This window comes from Stegastes partitus, unplaced genomic scaffold, assembly GCF_000690725.1.
Source record: "Stegastes partitus isolate 25-593 unplaced genomic scaffold, Stegastes_partitus-1.0.2 Scaffold1048, whole genome shotgun sequence".
Lineage (NCBI taxonomy): Eukaryota > Metazoa > Chordata > Actinopteri > Pomacentridae > Stegastes > Stegastes partitus.
The window spans coordinates 62,905-81,783 of record NW_007578779.1 but is presented as its reverse complement, the minus strand read 5'-3'; the positions used below and the strand labels follow the sequence as shown (position 1 = coordinate 81,783).

The 18,879-nt window shown below is 40.8% G+C and overlaps 1 protein-coding gene across 1 annotated transcript in view; it reads left to right on the top strand.

Moving 5' to 3' along the window:
* Positions 1-18,879, top strand: part of fstl5 (follistatin-like 5) — a 156,084-nt gene that overhangs the window by 77,460 nt on the left and 59,745 nt on the right. Inside the window, exon 6 of the mRNA XM_008295450.1 lies at positions 12,719-12,885. Coding sequence (XP_008293672.1) covers positions 12,719-12,885 — 167 coding nt within the window. The remainder of the gene's footprint in view (positions 1-12,718; positions 12,886-18,879) is intronic.

Genomic DNA, 18,879 nt, shown 5'->3' with positions numbered 1-18,879 from the left:
TCATTAATGCAAATGGTCTATTTGTGGTACATTTTTAAATGAGTCACGTAAAGTTATTTTGATGAAATATCCCGACTTTAACTTTAGATTTGGTTAAAATGTCCGACTGAGCCACAAATCACAGAAGAGTGGTTCAAGTTTCATTGTCAAGGTTAACATCTATTAACTTGTTGGGTTTTTACAGTGTCTGGTTCTGATAAACGCTGTGATTTTGATGTATTTAAAAAAACGAACATGTTTTTTAAGCTTGAGTTTTGGGATTAAATCAGTGTTTATGTCCTTTTATTTTCCTCCTTTGCTTAGAGGTCAAATCAAAGGAAGCTGGAGGACTGCTCTTCTGCATGTCATAGAATCACATCTACTCATTCAGCATGTAGTGCATAAACAGAGCTCTCACCAATTTGACATTTAAATTTATTTTATCCAGTTGAAGAGTAACTTATATTTCTGCTAGATCATATCTGCGTATACTGTACCCTGCCCTGATGCCTGTAACCCTCTGACATTATCTATAAGATTCACATCAGGAAATAAACGCTAATTGGAAAAGCATTACTTTTTACTGTGTTATTGGATTGACGAAAAAAAAAAAAAAAAGTAGTCAATCAGATTTACTGAGCATAGCTAATCTATTTTATTACCCTTGGTGTTCGTCCACATACAGATATAAAGCAGCTATATAATGTAACACGCCGAGCAGTTTTTTAATCCGAATGGGTGCACAGCTGCTGATATAATGCAGTAAAAGGCGTCTTCAATAATTAGGTCTTAGCACTGAATATGTGTTTAAATAACATATTGGTACTGTAGGTGGGACCTGTGGCCTTATAGAACACGGTCACAGCGAGTGAGGCACAAATATATTGCAAGTTATAGTTTTTCAGTTCATTGCTGACATAATCTCTGAGTGGCAGCTATAAAAATCTATGCAAATTCCTTAAGCGCTGTCGTAAACCGAGCGCCATCATAACGTAAATTCGTTGATCCGGTGTGTCCAGAATTATGGTGGCGCTTAGAAACGAACAGCAGTAAATGCGGAATGACTCCCCATGAAAACGGCACCTGTCTGACTGCTCTGCTAATAAGGACCCTTTGCACACCTTTCTGGAATATTCAAAGCATGGCAACATTGTTTGTTAGGACAGAAGATAAGGCTTTAATGTCCATGCATTATTCATTCCTCCTTTGCATAGACTGGAAGGGGGGGTTGAGAATCAATTTGCTCCAGCTAGCTGTAAGGAAACTGTCTGGCAGAAGTGATGTCTTTTAATTAGATGATGTTACAGATATGAATGATGTCTGCCATGCTACTGATAGTGAGCACCATGTCATCGTTGAATAATTTGTTGAATGATGGCTCACTGCGTCATGGGTAAACAGATAAGGTGCCATCTATCAAGAAGTGTCATTAACTTTTGGTAGCAGTTTGACAGATACATTGGAGTATTGACTGTCAGACAGTAAAATCAACTACATGCAGTATCAAGGCAGATAAAAGACGCCTTTTGTAGCACAAAATAAATGAGGAAACCTATAATACAACAGTATAATACGGGGTTTCCCTGGGTTCTTGGAGGGTTTAGGTGCCATCTATGCAGGGGGTGGGTTAGCATTTTAGACTTTTGTGACAGCTAATCTTCTTCCTGCTTGTCAGAGATTTATTTCCTCCATGACAGTAAAACATTTTACAGGAGCCTTTACAACTTACCAAACCATTCTGATTAACCCTTTAAACACTCAATGAATGCACGTTATCCTTACACATTCTAAAAACAGAGAATTATTGGGCTTTAAACACTCCGATGTTCCTTGAACTAATCCTGGCTGATACATCGTTCCACTGGAAATTAAAGTCTAAATATGTGATATGCGTTTCAAAATCAATTTAAAAGTTTAAAAATAAACCATTTGCGATAACCAAAAAAAAGAAAAACTGCACTCTTCAGTGCAGCCAAGAAGCCATGAGTGATTCAGCTGCAACCAGTGGTACCCTGACAAAAAATAAATGAATTGTGTGAACTGCAGGCTGTGCTTAGACAGAGCAGAAATTGATTGAGTGACTGAGAGCAAAATAAAACATCAATATAATAAATGCAGCATAGCTTAAAGACTGTATACAGAGGAGCACGTTGTCAGTAAGGTGATGGAAGATACATTCAAGATGGTGACATATCCTTCCAGAGTTAAGTGAAGCATGTAAGAAGTAATATGTTTATGGTATGTAGAGGTAGCTTTTTTTTTCGAGTATTGAAAACACCTGTGGGACATTTGTTTTAAAAATTTTTAAGGTAAAATTATTAATCAAAGAAATTCATCCCTCATTTTTTTTCCTCCGTTCTTATGATTCATAGCATTAAAGCACACAATACAAAACACATTAAAATCACCAAAAAACACAGTCATTGCATTCTGTGCTGTGCCCCAGTTAGTCAGCACAGCTGCTCCACAATCACACTTTCAACAAGTGGAGATTATACTGTGCAGTATGTGGCAGATATATTGTGGCTGTAATCTGCATCTGCATTCTGCATTAATGCTGCATCCAATACTTTCCTCAATGTCACAGCACAAGTGAATATTTATTGGATATGAATAAATCCCCGCCTCCATTCAACTCATAGGTATATTCCTTAATCATATTGTCCTGAATAGATACACCAAAGTGCAATATGAGACATACGGATACTTTAAAGCAAGCTAGCTATCAGAATATTAATTGCAATCTCTTAAAGCTTCAAAGACAGCTCGTATACTGTACCTTTCAGGGACTGAACAGAAGGCGTAGTCGTAGTTCAGAAGGCACACAGGACAAAGCATTACTTCATTGGTGCCCTCGTAAACACATTTTCCATGTTTTTACATGTGCTCCGTTCTCTGGAGACGTGCGCTCTGCCAAAACAAGATAGTTGAAACTACGTCTGTGCAGTCAGTGCTGCAGGGGAAGTCTGTCATCTGCAGTAGACCAGTCAACATCTCTGATCGCTGCCAAGTAAACTCAGGAAAAGGTCATGCTCATAGTTTGACATAAGTCATGTCTCAGCTGATATATTCATATATCTATCTATATATATAAATAGACCCTTCTGATTTTCAGGTTAGTAGTGAGTATATTTCAGCTACCAAATTCAGATGCAGAAGGAACAGACAGTTTCCAAAATGTAGTTTAACATTTGCTAAGTTGGGTGGCATTCAGACAGTGGGCTTTAAAAGCCGATTCGCGCTCGGCACGCAGCGGTGTGTCAGCGCGGTTTTTAAGCTCTTTGAAGTTGCCTGAACAATCACAGGGTGCTTTGCCTGTGCACCACGCAGTTTAAATGTTATTAGTTTGGGTACACCTACTGAATGCATTCTTCATGCGTCTAGACGTGCTGCTTCACAAACAACAGTGAAAATGAATTTGCAAGTGTTTGGAGAGAATTCTCTGTCTGAATGCTCCCTCAGGCTAGCTTTTTGGCTTGAAAGTCATCCCCAACAAAACCATGCACATTCTTCACATTTGAAAGGCTGCATCACTTATTGTGGATACATTTGAATAGTATTTGTCCTATTTTATGCTGCACACTGTTCTGACTGTGGAAGGAAACCTCGTTTTAACTTGTCTCCAAATTGTCTGTATGCAAACTGTGTTGTATGTTATGATGATCTATTTGGGATACACTGGACATTAAAACCACTGAAAAGTACATTAGTTGGGATTGATCATCTTGTTAGAATGCAGGGTTCTGCCTGGAGACCTTGGGCCCTGGCGTTCATGTGGGCATTCCAGGAGGGCAGCAGCGTCGCAAAAACCCTTCAAGGACGACTTAAAAAACATCAAAAAGAGCCCCAAGTGTTTATCCAGGCTCCAAACTCCACAGATCCCAGCCTGACAGAGGATTTGTGAACCTGATCCATGAAGGCCCACAGACCCTAAATAATCCATTGCCAGGCGTTACAGTCCAAGAGGCTGCACAAGACAGACCTACACAATGTTACACAGGTGGTTTTAAAGTTTTGGCAGGCTGGTGTACAAAAGTTTAGCTGATTCATAGTAATGACCTTAATTGTACATTTCTATCAAGAGGAATGCTGTTCGTGCTGCGCCGTGGGACATATCTCAACTTTCTTGGGTGCCAAGATATTGATCCAAACCCTGACATCTCCTGAAAGAACACATAGCCACGAGATACAACACTTCGATTTCTGCTGAGACTAGAAGCCTGTGAGTTCCGCCGGAGTCCACAGGGATGGCTGGGAAACTAAGATGGACTGTAATGTGATCCATCATATTGTAAATTTGTTGTGCTCCTCACACCGCGGCGTTGTAGAAGTTTTTCATGTTATAGGTTGTTTGTCATGCACTTCAAAAGACGCGTTACAAAGAGGGCCCACATTTAGTCGACTGGATGTTCATTCATTCCTATTTAGCAGCTGGAGTAAATGTTAGTCTCATCAAACTGGTATGTTTTTAATGGATTTCATTCAGCTAAACCACATTGTGGCTGGACTGTTTTTTTCCTCCCTGCATGTTATTTGGTAGTTTGTTCCACTTTATTTAGTTAATTTTATCGTCCTGCTCGTTCTCTTTCATTTTAATGCGAGACGGCGCTCATCTTGTGTGTTTCCAAGTCTCGGGTATTACATACATTTACAGAAAGTTTGCCAAGCTTGAAAATTAGTTGACTTACACTCTTTACTTCTGTGAAGATTATAATTAGACATCCGAACCAACAGCCAGGCCTCCTCCAGGGATGGCTGCTTTCATTAAGTCAAGTTTGCTGTTATTCAGCACCCATGGCATAGCGACAATTAATGGATACTCAAGCTTTTACTTGTCAAAACCCCTGCTGAGTATTCCATTCACAGGCAGTGAGAAGTAGTGTTAAAACCATTTCATAATTCATGGTTCATTTTCCAACATGTGCCTTTTATATCTTCAGAATGTATTAGAGAGATTTAAAAGAACTCAAATTCGTTTTGTTTTTTTTTTTTTTAAATATAACTTCAAGTGATCCTTAACTGGAGCACAAGGGTAAGGTTTTTCAACAGCTCCCCTCCAAGGTTTGATTGTTATTCTTGAACTTCGTGACAAGCAGAGAGCACTGTATAATTTAACAAATATATACAGTATTTATTGAAAACTGTTCACAGGTTTTTATGTTTTTGTTTCGAATAGAATAAGATTAACAGATTAAAATAGTGTAATTATTGTCAAGGTCTCGAACTGAGCTTTTAAATTGGTTCTGAAATATTTGGTAAATTTGTGAGCTGACAGGGCCGCCGGTTTTGTGATAAGTGAAGCTTTTTTTTTTTTTTTTTTTTTTTTTTTGGTAGAGGTCAGAGACTGTGTGGATTCAATGAATGAGTTCTTCAGTCGGGTTCATGTGCCACTGACAGGTCAGGTTTAAATTCCCAGTGAGGAGAAACCTCTCAGAAAATATTCTCGAGCCCTCTGACTGAGGGAAGTTCAATGTGCTTTTCTGGCTGTCAGGACTGTTTAGCAGTTCAGGCAAAACAGAGTGCTGCGTTCATCCTCTTCTCTCAACATTAAACATCTCCTGTCATCCATTTGAAGGCGCTGGCATGCATCGTTTGGAGTTTTGCAGCTCTTTAACTTGGCTGCAGTGCTGGTGTAGCAGAAGGCATGGCCACTCGGGTAACGGCGTACTGTAAGGATTTTATTTACAGTATGGCGGTAAAGTTGTTCGATACAGTTGCTAAATATCCTGCCTTCATATCACACACACACAAGCACACAAGCAGGTGTCTGATGATACTAGTAAAGGAACAAGGCGTCACTCAACACGAAAGCCAGTATAAAATAAAATAAAAAAGCTACACAGTCTTATGTGGTCTAAAGCCTTGTGGGCTTATGTAAGAAATATGATGGAGCCGTTAAATCACAGCCTCTCGTATGCTATGGCTTAAGTGCTCTGTGATTTACTTATTGCAGAAAGATAGAGGATTTTTTCATTAGTTGTTTTCCACAAGGTAGCTGTGATAAAATGAGTCCAATTAGATCTCCTCTTAAGCTCTGTTGCATACTAATGCTGGCCGTCCCTCAGGATCTCTCCCAACAGCTGCTTTAGAAACAGACTTGAGGCTGATCAGCCAGAGGTAATGCACTCACCAAGGCCATTTGTTAATGTTTTACAGCCATCTTGATGTTTATAATGTCCGTGGGAGGAGATAGGAAGTGGGTAATAATCATCCTCTCACCCTTTACCTAATACCTGTCATTTTTTGCATATTTGAGCTTTTTTTTTTCTTCTCAATAATGCTGCAAAAACATAATTATTTCCTTTGGTTTAGCACATGTAAAAGGATGAGACTAAAGGTAGATATTGAAAGAGTGCTCGCTGTAGCCGTGCGTATAGTATTTACTCTTGAGTTTGGACTGTTCAGAGTATTAGAAAATAATCTCATTTAAGTGGAAAAGCTCAGATTCAACATCAAAGGTAGTTCCACCCTCGAAAGTTCTTTGACCTAAAGTTGAGCTGCAGAATTTTCCATGTAAACAAACAACGACTCTATTGGCGATGATGACTTGTGCGGGTGAAGGATGACTGTCTTGGTCAATGTCAATTAAAAGCACTATTTTTCCACAGCAAATTACAACACATAACACATGAGGAAAGTGCTGGTGAGATGATAAAAAAATCCATATGGTCTTATATCGGCACGGCACAAGACAATCAATAGAAAAGCATCGCTCATTCTGGCTTTTCTTTCTGTTTCTCTCTGTTGTTCTTGGTTATTTAATGTAAAGCATTATTTAAAATACTGCTGTATGTCGTATAGAGGTCATTCTTTTCAATAACAAGTTTCAGTGGCTATTGTTAAAGAATCTCTATTATGCTCATTTACAGGTTCATAATTTTACTTTGGAGGTCTGCCCAGATGTTTTTGTGCACGTTCTTAGCAGGCCTCCATCCTTAAAGCCCCAATCTGCTCCGATTGGTCAGCTGGTTATGTACCGTAGATCTCCGTGGATGCAGTTCTAACAGAGGCGGGTTTATTGTCTTATCTTTGTTTACTGGCTTGTTAGTGGGCGGGGCCAAACCAACCGCTAGTCGTTATGTGATACATAGTGATGTAAATAAATAATGGAGGAACATCTGGACCTCAAAACGAGACATGTCAGGCATGTAAGAAAAAGTGTTTTCTGTGGGAGAGAATAATCCCATTTGATGTTGTATGTTTGTACCTTTTACATGCACTAAAAATCGATAATGCCCTAACGGAAAGGGGGGTGTTGCAAAAAGCACATCATGGACTCTTGAATGTAGGAAACAGAGTGAATCCAGAACAAACACAACAGGCATTTAAAGTGGTCTCCTTCCATCAAAGACAGTACATCGCATTCTTTTGGGTTCTCGCCCCAAGTTTCCTCACTCACCGTTACTGTCAGTTTATATATTGTGCTCTTCAAAACTGAGTTGTAAATGCATTAAGAGCTGAGAGGAAATCCAAGCTGGAATAGCGCAAAGGCGTGATCTCCCCCCCCCCCCCCCCCCCCCCCCCGTATGTTGACAGAGATTTGTCTGTTTTCTTATTGTACAAGGATCCATTTTGTTCAGTAGTGCAACTAGCGGGAACAGTTCAACATGAAAAGCAAAAAAATAAGTATTTTCTTTGGGGAAACAAAGGGAACATGTGTGTTTTAGCGTTCAAAATACTTTCTGTCTCTGTCAAACATCCAAGTCCGCCGAGCTACTCATCTGCAGTATCAAAAACAGAGACTCCATTCTTGTTGGTTTGGGAGAGAGTCTGCACAAATCAAGTCAACCATCCAAGATCAGAGAATATTCACATGAATGTGTACTCTGTTTTTGGGGTGTTTTTTTTTTTTCTTTTACCTTTGAGTCTCTGTGTATGGGCTATGAATACTCAGCATCAGGGAAAAATACTTTTATCTTTGCTTCAAAACGTCAAACTCAAAAGCGATTGGAGCTACACAACCGTTCAGCTTTAGTAATATTGAATGTCATTGAGAGCGAGAAAGGGAGTGTGTTAGAGAGGAATGAAAGACTTGGTGAAGAGAGACAGCACGAGTGAGCATGTGTTTGAGAAAGAGGGTGACAGAGCATGATAGAGGATGGAGTAAGAGGGTTGGCTAAGCAACCTTGGTGCAATTTGTCTTCATGCAGCCAGCCCCTCGCAGCGTCCTCTAGGCCCAGGCTATTTTCCCTGACAAGCTTGTTGCCTCCAGTGCAATAGGTGATTTACCTCTCGCCGTGGCACTGACCAACATCCCTTTCGGGGAGCAGAGCAGAGTAAATCAAAAGTCTGGACTTTACCGTTAATCACTAATTACAGGTTGGACGGTGAAGGTTGATCCTTCCCGGGGGGCAGAGTCCCTCAGGCCTCAAATCAGACCAAAAAGAGGAGCCAATGCCACTTCCTCCTCTGATAAATCTCTCGCAGAGGAGGTTCTGGACTCAGAGTGTTTGAGCCGGCTCCAACAGCCCAGACTCCCGTCTCTCTGAGGAGTTTCTCATTCAGGTCGGATACGAGCCCTCGCTTCTTTCTTCCCTCCCCTCTTTCCTCCGTCCAACAGCTAAAGCTATGATGGAGCCTACCTGGCCGTCTGTCTGCCCACTTTCTTCTTTAAATTCTCGCTGTAACTTCACACATTTCTATCCCCCGAGGGATCAGCGGCAAATCGAGTTTGTTGCTTGCAGCGTATTCCAAAAGCATTAAGATACAAGGGGGCTGTAATTGAATGGTTAGGGAGGACATTATTGAAGGAGATTTTTGTCAGCGTATCCACCCACCACCACCTCAGCTCCACGGAGAGTGCCAAGTGGCTGCATGGTGTGCTGATCTGCTGGCTATATTGTTATCAGTGTCATGGGAGGAGGAGGATCATGGATTAGCCATGCGTGACTGATGGAAGATCCACTTTTCTTAATTCTTTACTCTCTACATCGAGGCTGTTTTAATGTGTTTTATTTCACTTGTGTTTTTTTTTTTTTTCTCATTTTCTTCTGGTCATCGTGTGTTTTTGTTTGCTGTCTGACATCTTGTTTGGTTTGTTTTAAACTACTTTCATTTGGCAAACCCACACTTTAACTGAACCCAGCATTTTCTTACAACACTGGGCCGTTAATAACAGTTTTCATTTGAATGTAAGAACCACGAAATCGGCACGGAACTTCATCAAATTTTCATTGTTGCCAAACCAGAACCACCAAACATGAATGGTCAGATTCAAACCCCTCTTCTGTAAAATCTATTAGAATGAAATAACAAAGGTGAATAGAACAATTATTACTCAAACTGTGTATGGTAAACTCTTAACACAGTTTACACACAGCATTACAAGCCCCTTTTCAGACATGCACAGCTGAACACGTCAGCTTAACGCCTGAATGAGCACCCAGTTGTGATTTTGTCAGGTTGGACCCAGTAATATTTCAGTTTTTCTTTTAACACAGCCCAAGTCTGAACTATAACAGATAGACCTGCACAAGCAACGTACTTTGAGTTGTGTGACGCCATTTGGGAAAGCCTTTTTCCATAATTCAGCACCACTATTGGTCCAAAAACACCACAGAGAGAACCAAAGATACAATTTGTAGGCAAAATCACCAAACACCTCTTATTCACTTTACCCAACAACTTCACATCGATTACAAACAGAAGACAAAACTTTAAACCCCAGTCTGCCATGAGAATCATCAATAATAAATGTAAGATAAAGCAACGTGTGTCTGAATGTCAGAATATCATCACTTAAACAGATTCATGAACAGCAATATTACATATCCCATCTTGGAAAAGGCTTGCACTCAGTTTTCTTGGTTATCGTACCGTCACGTTTGCACCCATACTGCAAAAGTGACTGCATCCATTTACGTTCTTCACTTTGAGTACAATCTTAACCGATTGAACTTAGCTATAAAAATAAAACCCAGGTGTAAGAAGCTGTCTGCTCATATTTGTCCTTCCGATGGGCCTGTAGTGTTACACCAAAGAGACAGCAGAGTGAAAAGGTCTGATGCTGTTTAGTTCGGCTTTCTCTGGAAGAAGCACTTAATCGTGTTAGTTTTGAACGTATTGTACTTTAGCTCTGAAGTTTCAACATGTTTCATCCTGCCGGATAGCAAATGTCTACCAGAACTGAATATTTAACAAGCAGGGTGAGTCTACAATCTGAGTTCACGCTATGTGCTATCCTCTGCTGCTGATCCACTCACTTTGTTGAAATGTTAACAATGAGTGTGTTATTACTTTGAAATCATCGCTAATGACAGCAGGATGTCTGTAAGCCCTGAAACAATCATTTGGTTGTTATTCTTCCTGTGAACTAAAGTTGCCTCTCTGTAGCCACACTGGATAAAATACACATTTAATGAGATCCTATAAAACTTGCAAGTTTTCTGTTCTCTGGCATTCTTCATTTCCCTTCACTCATTACTCTTTATTTCTGCCCATGATGGCTCTCACATCAACCCCCGCTGACTGCGGTTGTCATGTCTTCATTAAACACAAACAGCTCCTAACTGATCAAATGTGTCCCATTGAATGACTTCTGTCACATTATGATGTCCACAAGGGAGATGTTCCAGTCGCTTTATGAAGCTGGGTATTGCTTTTCATGTACCATTTAAACCCTGCCTTCACCGGATCAGAACAAGTGATGGGTTGTGTTAACGACAAGAGAAATGTCTCCATTTGCAGGCCATGACAAGACATTTTACCATCATCCAATGAAAGAGACTGACTAATGAATGCAAAGCTCATGTTTGCTTTTTTCAAATGAGGGGCTGATTGTTTCTTTTATGTCTTGTGTCTCATTTTTTCTTGTCAATGTGTTTGAGATGATTTTGAAAAAAAATGGTTTCTGCAATAAAAATTGCAGTTAAGACTAAAAAATGTGCATCATGCAAACTCGGGGATTACTGACAGCAGAGGTTTTAAAATTTAAAGATCACATACATATACATTGTGTACGAATACTGAAATATACATGAGGTGAACATTGCAGGGGCATCTATAATATATATAATGCAACAGAACTGATCTCAGTTTCTGTCAATTCTGTCACAGAGCAGTTGGCCTAACCCAACTGTTAGTTTTTCACCAGCGAAATAACACAACACACAACAGAAGAACCCCTCACGAATAGTATAATCATTTAAATTTAGAGTTATTCTCCACTCATAAGAAATGGCTGCTAATAATCCTCTAATTTTGATGTAATCCTGGGAGTGATTCGCCGGAGCTTAAGCAGGGTTTCACTGGGCCAAATGTGGGATTAGAAGTCTTAAGTCAGAGCTTCCCACTGAAAACAAGGGTGAGTTGTCTCACGGCTCCAGTCCGATTGGCCTGGATCTAACAGGCCGGCCAAGTTCACAGTTCAAAGATACAACAAGTGGACTGAACACGGCAAACGAGTGAGAAGGTTAAAAAAGCATTCAGAAGCCATTGGTACAAGGGCCACTGGAGTCATGCTGTAATTGAAGGTGCTCTCATCCTTATTTTCTGGGCTGGCGCAAGTGAACACTGTCTGTTGGACCTGCTCTTTCATTAGGTTTTGTATTTCATGCCCTTAGGAGCAGAACAAATTGAGTCTCTGTTTCCTTTTGCTCCATTGCTCATTACCCAAGAGAAAGATTAAAAAGCATTCTCTCACAGGCCGCATTACATAATTCCCCCAAAGAATGGATGAGCGTACATTGTACCGATTGTTCCCTCAAAATACTGGACACACAAAAGGCGTTAACCAACCATGGCCATGCTGACCTCTCACCAACTCATCCTGGCTGAGTTTGTTGCCATATTTGCTGTCAGTGTTGGATAAAGTGTGTGTCTCATCGTCATCAGAAAGAGGTTTTTAAAAACTAAGGAGTATTGCAGAAATACTGAAGTGAACAAAGCACTTACTGTGGTCGAGGTGAAGGGGTTGTGTTTCCAGTGGGATCCTCTCTGCCAGAATCTTTTTTTCTCTCTTTCCATGTTACTTTCATCAGAAAGGAAGCACTCCTGGGCTTTTACAACAGCGTGGAGAGCCTGGCTTGTTTTAAACTCTCAGAACACTGAGCATGTTAAAAATATTCCAACTTCCAAGTCACAAAGCAGCACGCTTCAGATGAAATTTCAGCAGTCAGCAGAAGAGCAGAACTAGTGCCTCCCAAAAGTGTCAGGTTTGTTCTTTTAGCTAAGAAAGAGGTACATAGTGGTGGACACAGGGTCCTCAGAGAGACCGATAGAGAAAGTACAACTTCCATTATAGTATCATCACATAAATTATGCAAAGTATTTAGAGAGCATTAAATTTAATTCCATCCCATTACTTTGCAAATTGCAATAATTGTACCGCCTCAGTGCATATTTAACAAAAAAAACATCTGCTTCTGTAGCTCAACAGCGGCTAATTGAAACACTCTTGTACTGTGTATTCTTGTTTTCAGGCTTCGTTAAGAGCAAACTGCGAGAAAATCGCGAGTTCGTAAATTCTCAGTGGGTTTTATTCCTCTGAATTATGAGCTGTTACAAGAAATAGAAGTCCATCAAATTTCAGATGCGAAGAGGAGGAAGACTGACTTGAATGCAGTTTTCCACTTTGTTAGTTCTTATGCCAAGTTATTCAAATTAAAAGTTTTGCAAAGGACTGTAATTGTTGCCACTTTCACTCAATAGTTTAACTTCTTCAATAACTTTAATTCTGCCAATCTCCCTGAAACAGTCTGTCAAACATTGAGTTCTTTTTTTCTTTTCTTCTCGTCAACAGATGTGTACCTGCTCAACCTTCCGGATGACCAGAAAGTCAGCGTCACAACGGTCACCGTGGGCCAGAGTGCTGTCTTGACTTGTGCTATCACGGGGGAGCGGAGGCCTCCTATACTGTGGAAGAGAAACCATCAGTATCTGAACTCCTTGAACCTGGAAGACATCAACGTAAGAGCTGGCTGTCATTTCTGCCTGGATATATGCATGGAAGTGTAAACACAGACATGGAGACAGATGTGCAATCAGATTTGTGATTGGACGTCTCCAGCATATGTCGTGATGAGCTCTGATTATTGCACGAGGTATCGCCAATATGCCGTCTCTTGCAGTTTCAGAGCTGCCACCTTTTTACAAGATGGTAAATGCCAGATTATTCATCCGAGATTTTTTTTTTTTCTCATCATATTTCAACTCTATTTCTTTTTGGCAGTGGCTCAGATTGTCAGCACATTTTATTTGACTGTTGGCACTGGCTTTGTGTTGTAGGCCTGACAGTAATCCAGGATGTCAGTTTGTGTTCTTGGTGTCTGTGTTTAGAGACAGCTGGGAGGGACAGGGATTGCAGACAAAGAAAGAAGATGAAGGGGGATACCAAAGGGGTTCAGCCCTAGAGGAAGGACCTACTTTTACAACTCGGTGAATGGCTGTGTGTGTGTGTGTGTGAGTGTGTGTTAATCTGTATGCACGGCCCCAGACGCCCCCCTGTGTCACTTTCATCCACATCAAAAGGAGCAAAGATACTTACGTGGCGAGGTACAGAAAGCAGCACAGGAGCAGACCTCCTTTTCCGTACGCTTTTCCTCTCTGTGCGTCAAGACTGACCAAGATGAGTGTGATACTGCTGTGCATAATTAAGTCAACACTGTCGCAGTAGATAAAGGGAAACCCAGCGAAGCCACTAATGTAACATTAAATGTTGATGACCCTTAAAATGAGTAAGAGGCACCCAGCTGTCGCCAGTCATCCTTGGCACCATCAACTGGCTCTAAACTAGCGCGCTGGTTCTGGTTGTTGGTGATGTGTGATTCCCGTAAAGAGCAGAGCCAAAGCCGTGCATGTGAGAGAAGCCGCTTATCCGCCATTTGCCTTATTCAGTCATTTTCTATAATGTATTATTTCCGCTTTTGAGCAATTTATGGCCAAAAGATGTATGCAAGCGCTGGGCATAACAAAAGAGAAATGTCAAGTCAGATTATTTCTTGAAAACGCTCTGAATATCTTTTGGGGATTTATGGGAGAAAAAAAAGTGAGATGCAAGGTCTGGTAAGGTCAGCACAGACTTTGATCTATCTTTCATACATTTTTTTTCCAAGAGCTGTTTTACCGCTTTTTTTTTTTTTTTTTCCTGCAGATTCAATGGAACTAGTTTTTTGGTTTCATCTCCTGATATTGCCTGAAGACACACAGCAGAGTTCGGTGTCCCGACCGAGGGTGGTCTTTGTCTGCACTTAGCACACAGTCGTCTGTTTCCCCCTGTGACTAATATCAGATCTTGCTCAGGTGTATTTTCCATTCAAATGTAAGCTCGGGGATGAAAGCTTGTGCTGTCAATTGATGTTCATTATATTCATTACCGGAAAAAAAAAAAAAAAGCGTTGTCTGAAGTCCATCAATTGCTGGAATAATGATGGCATAAAACCAAAGACCTCAAACATTGTTGGACATTGGTGTGAAGCTATTTTTTTTTAAAAAAACATCTTTGTTGAGCTTTTGGAGTCATACCATCTTCATTTTGCCCCCTCGTTATTGGTATAGTGGAGAGAAGAGCAGGCAGTGTTGGTAATCAATCAAAGCTTGGCCTTTTGTGGTTTGCAACCATCATGCTCCTCGAGAAAGCATCAAAATTTGATGTCAGTCCACAGAACTCGTACTTGGACTTACACATCATAGAGAAAACAGAGTTGAAAGAAGGACAACAGTTTACATTTTAATTAACCCTGAACCACTCTGGTACCCCCAGAGTCTTCATATTCCTTCTATTTAATGTTGATGCATAAATTACTCTTGTTATGTCTCCGTGGTACATGCAGCATATTGGGTTGATGCCACTGCAGCTTCATGAAGTGAGACTGAGTTAAACTACTACAGGGACTAATCTGTCTCTCTTCAGACTGAGAGAACTTGATGTGCTTTGACCCTTTGGGTATGCGTTTGTCAGATCTGATTTTTTTTTTTTTTTTTTTGCTAGCTGGTACCGAACAAAGTCTGAGCTCGCAACTTCTGCTGGTGCACCGCTTACCTCCGGAGCAGCCGCACTAACGCAGAACACCACCAGCAAGCGAATCAGCACGGGCGCTAACTGCCTCCTGTGATTCAACAGAAAACTGTGTGCGAACCACGCAGCACCGAGGGGAACTACCAATGGAACACGAGCGGCTTAATCCAGATTTATTTTTGGCTCTCAGACTTCCAGTCAATCATTGTTGTTCTTTCCAGAGAGGAGAATGGATTTCGTCTGCACCTGGCATCCACAGACCCATTCTAAATTGCCTTGCAGACAATTTCTGTATAATTGCTGGCTGTTAATATTTGTGAGCATCCACTGCCAGCCTTAATTAGAGTCATATTCCTGTGAGTACACATGGGAGGTTTATGCAGCCTAATCTCACAGGCCTTCCCAGTTTAGAAGGTGGCTATTTTAGAAATTTTTGTCGACATTCAGACTTAGTGAATCGCGCATTAATCCCAGTGGGGCGCTTGTATCCTGGAGTTCAATAGAGCCTCTCTAAATTTTGACAAAGCAGCTTACTGTAATTCCATGAAGTTGACAGTTGCTGGCTATTGCATCATCATCCAAGGCTGTCAGTATTTCAATCCTCCCTGAGTGGCCGAGCCAAAGACACAGTCGTGTACTGTGTATGCCTCTGTGTGCGTGTGTGTGTGTGTGTGTGTGTGTGTGTGGGTGTGTGTGTGTGTGTGTGTGTGTGTGTGTGTTCATGTTTGCGTCTGCAGATGGTGACTCTGGGGATCCAGCAATAGTTCAGGCAATGAAAAATGCATTTGATATTTGAAAATCCAAACGCGAAAGTGTATGTGGGGGGGAAATGTAGAAGTTTGTATAAAGTATTTATCAACAACTTTTTAGAGTCGTAGTTGGACATGTGAACAACAATAAAAAATATATATATATCTGATTTAGCAAAATCTGTGAATTGAATCGCGGAAAAGCATGAATTTGTTAAAAATAGAGTATCTGTTTTGAAGATGGACGCGGCGGCTTCAAGAGGAACAGATAAAACACAGGAAACTATACAATCCGAGCCGAATCTTTCTTCTTATCTTGTCCAGTGGAATGGGTGTTTTTATCTACCCTAATGCTCAGCGCAGTACGCTGGTGGTTTTAGCATAATTTCCACATAGTGAAGACATTAAATGCATGTGATTATTTATAGCTGTAGTCGGCTTTGATCAGCACGGACCTCTATTTGTATTCCATCCGTGCTGTTTCAGGTGGATGATTAAATCAAGCTGTGCAACAACATACAGCAGATAACACACAGATCTTGCTGAAATACAGTGGCCGGTTTTATTACGTTTCCAACTTCTATCAAGATGGGTTTTTTGTTGAATTAATTATGTGGCCAGGGAGCCCAGAATCCCACTCATGTGCTCGACTGTGTGCTGTGTACTGGACTGACTTCAATAGGGCTGCAGCACATTATTATGCTTTTTATTAGCTTATCTGCTGATTATCTTCATGAGTAGCTGTTTGCTTTACAAAACATCAAAAAACAAGGAAACACTCATCAGTTTATATCATCAAAAGGTTTTATTTTGTCCAACTAGGGCCATCCCTAACTCAGAATTTTCAGATTTGGCATCCTGGTGTGACTACAGGGAGGTGGGGTGCACTTTGCATGCTGGTAATCCTGAGTAGTTTAGCCTGAATCAGGGTTGTTTTTTTATATAAAGTTGAATGAGAAATTGAGCTGAGTCGGGGTTCTTTCAACTGATTTTTCAATTGGGCAACCCTGAAGAACAGCTCTATGTCTGACTAATATGTCCCAAGATATTCCATTGATATTATAACGCAAGAAAAACCTTCAAATGTTCATATTAGTGAACCTGAAAAGTGGATTTTCTGCATTTTCACGAAAGCAAAAAATGTCGGTCGCTTGATTTATTGCTTCACCCAGTTGCTTTACAGGCCATTTTGTAATGCCTTGAGAACTAAACTTCTAAACGTTTGACTTGTGTTTTTTCCCCCAACAGATCCCGTCCCAGGTAGGGTGTTGTTTTTGGTCTCAACAAACTGGCATTGCATCACTCTTTTTCATTCCATTCACAAAAAGCCCACAAAGCTAGCAAAGTGCCTGCAGCATGCTGTTGTCATCCGAAACAAACTCTAAATTTTAAATAGCGGACTGTAGACATCGACAATATGCTCTTTTACTGGAACTGGATTCTGCAGTAATTGTATGATTGTCATATGAAGCCTTGACGACGGTTCAGTCAAAAGAAAAAATCTGGTACAAATAAAGGTTTATGTTTAATCTGGAAAATATTTAGTGGTCCAAGTGGTATAAATTAGAGCTGAAACAACACTTAACATTTCAGTAGTTGAAGGGTTTTTTTTCCACCAAAATACAACAAAAACATGTTTTCCCACCCTATCTGGTAGCAACCATTCATGCGGATAATTCTGGTTTTGTATGTGAAGATTTTAAGACACCTGCCTCAGAGATTTACACCTTTACCCATATGAGGGAGGCGATGGGAATTCTGCTTCTGATGTGCTCAGCATCAGATCAAATTAACTTCAACACCAACATCCCTTTCCCGAACGCTGGGCGGTGAGTTGTGTGGAATCATTAATTCACTTCAATTAAAAACATTTTTATAGCTCCTGAAGGGGTCATCTGAGGTAGCCAGCCTTCAAACAAATCATAGCTCGATAACTCACCTACACACAATTTAGAAAGAGTTCAAAATAACAGAAAGAAAAGAAGAAAGAGTTTCTTGTTGCTTTTCTAAATGTCAGTTTTCAGCGCTGTGAGCACAAGAAGATTAAACACCATCACTTCCATAAATTGCAGCAGCACAAATCTCACACAATCTCATATAAATAGGCACATAAAACTGAAAGTATTTGCGAGATGTAACTAAAGGTAAGTAATAAAATGTTTCTTTGTGTTTGGTGAACTGACCCTTTAATGTCCACCAACCACCAGTTTATAGCACTTTTTCTTTATTATTTATTCATCGTAGGACATCTATGCCTCTCTTTGGATACACTGGAGGGTTTTGTGTTCTCATATACATACTCTGACAAAGTTTCACGAGGCGGGGCCGGAAACTTCTACAAAGGCCATTGTCTGAAATGCCTCGTCACTACCAGAGGTTAGCCATCCAGTGAGGTGGCTCTTTGGTGTCCTTTAAGAGGTGACCCACTAGTGACAGCTTTATTAATTATAGTTTCTTGAGGGCTATGGCCTATTTGTAAATCCACCTCTACCTGCCCTTGTCTCCCTTCCCTGTGAGTAGTCCTACCCATGCCTGCTTTGTCTGCAGAGAGCTGGGTGCTGGGTGCTGCTGATAGCTGAAGCGAGGGTGGTGAGGTGAGGTGGAGGAATCATGTCGACAGCCTCCGCCGTGGCTCGTTCCACCCCTCTGAGTTTCATTTCTCCCCCCATTCATTTTTCATTTAAGAAGGTGACACAATATGCTCTCAGCCCAAGGGGCCAAAACGCACCATCGATTTCCCCTCATATTGTGAAGCTCTGATGCTTCACTCAGCCCGAGCCGTTAGCGAGCTCGTAAGTTAGATCGGAGCACACCGGGACAAACTGATAAACACACTGTACGCCTGTAAACACGACGGTTGACTCTCCTTGCTCGTCTGCAGACGTTTAAGGGTGCGCTGAATGCCAAGATGTAAAGCCTGCAAAGATGTGATCAAAATGTTAAAAGCCATTTAATGAGAAAAGCATTTTTCTTGTTATGAACTCTTTGGGAAGAGGACTTGTAATTAGGGCTGAGACTTTTTTTTGTTTTTTCCTTTTTTGAAACAAAAGAACGCTGTGTTGAGCTCTATAAAACCAGGAGCAGGCAGGCAGACTCGTGGACATTCTTGAGAGTAAAAGTTCACACCGTTAAAAGATATCTGAATGATTTTTTAATGCATGGCAGCAATCAGGAATGAACACGTTTTGGCACTTGGCC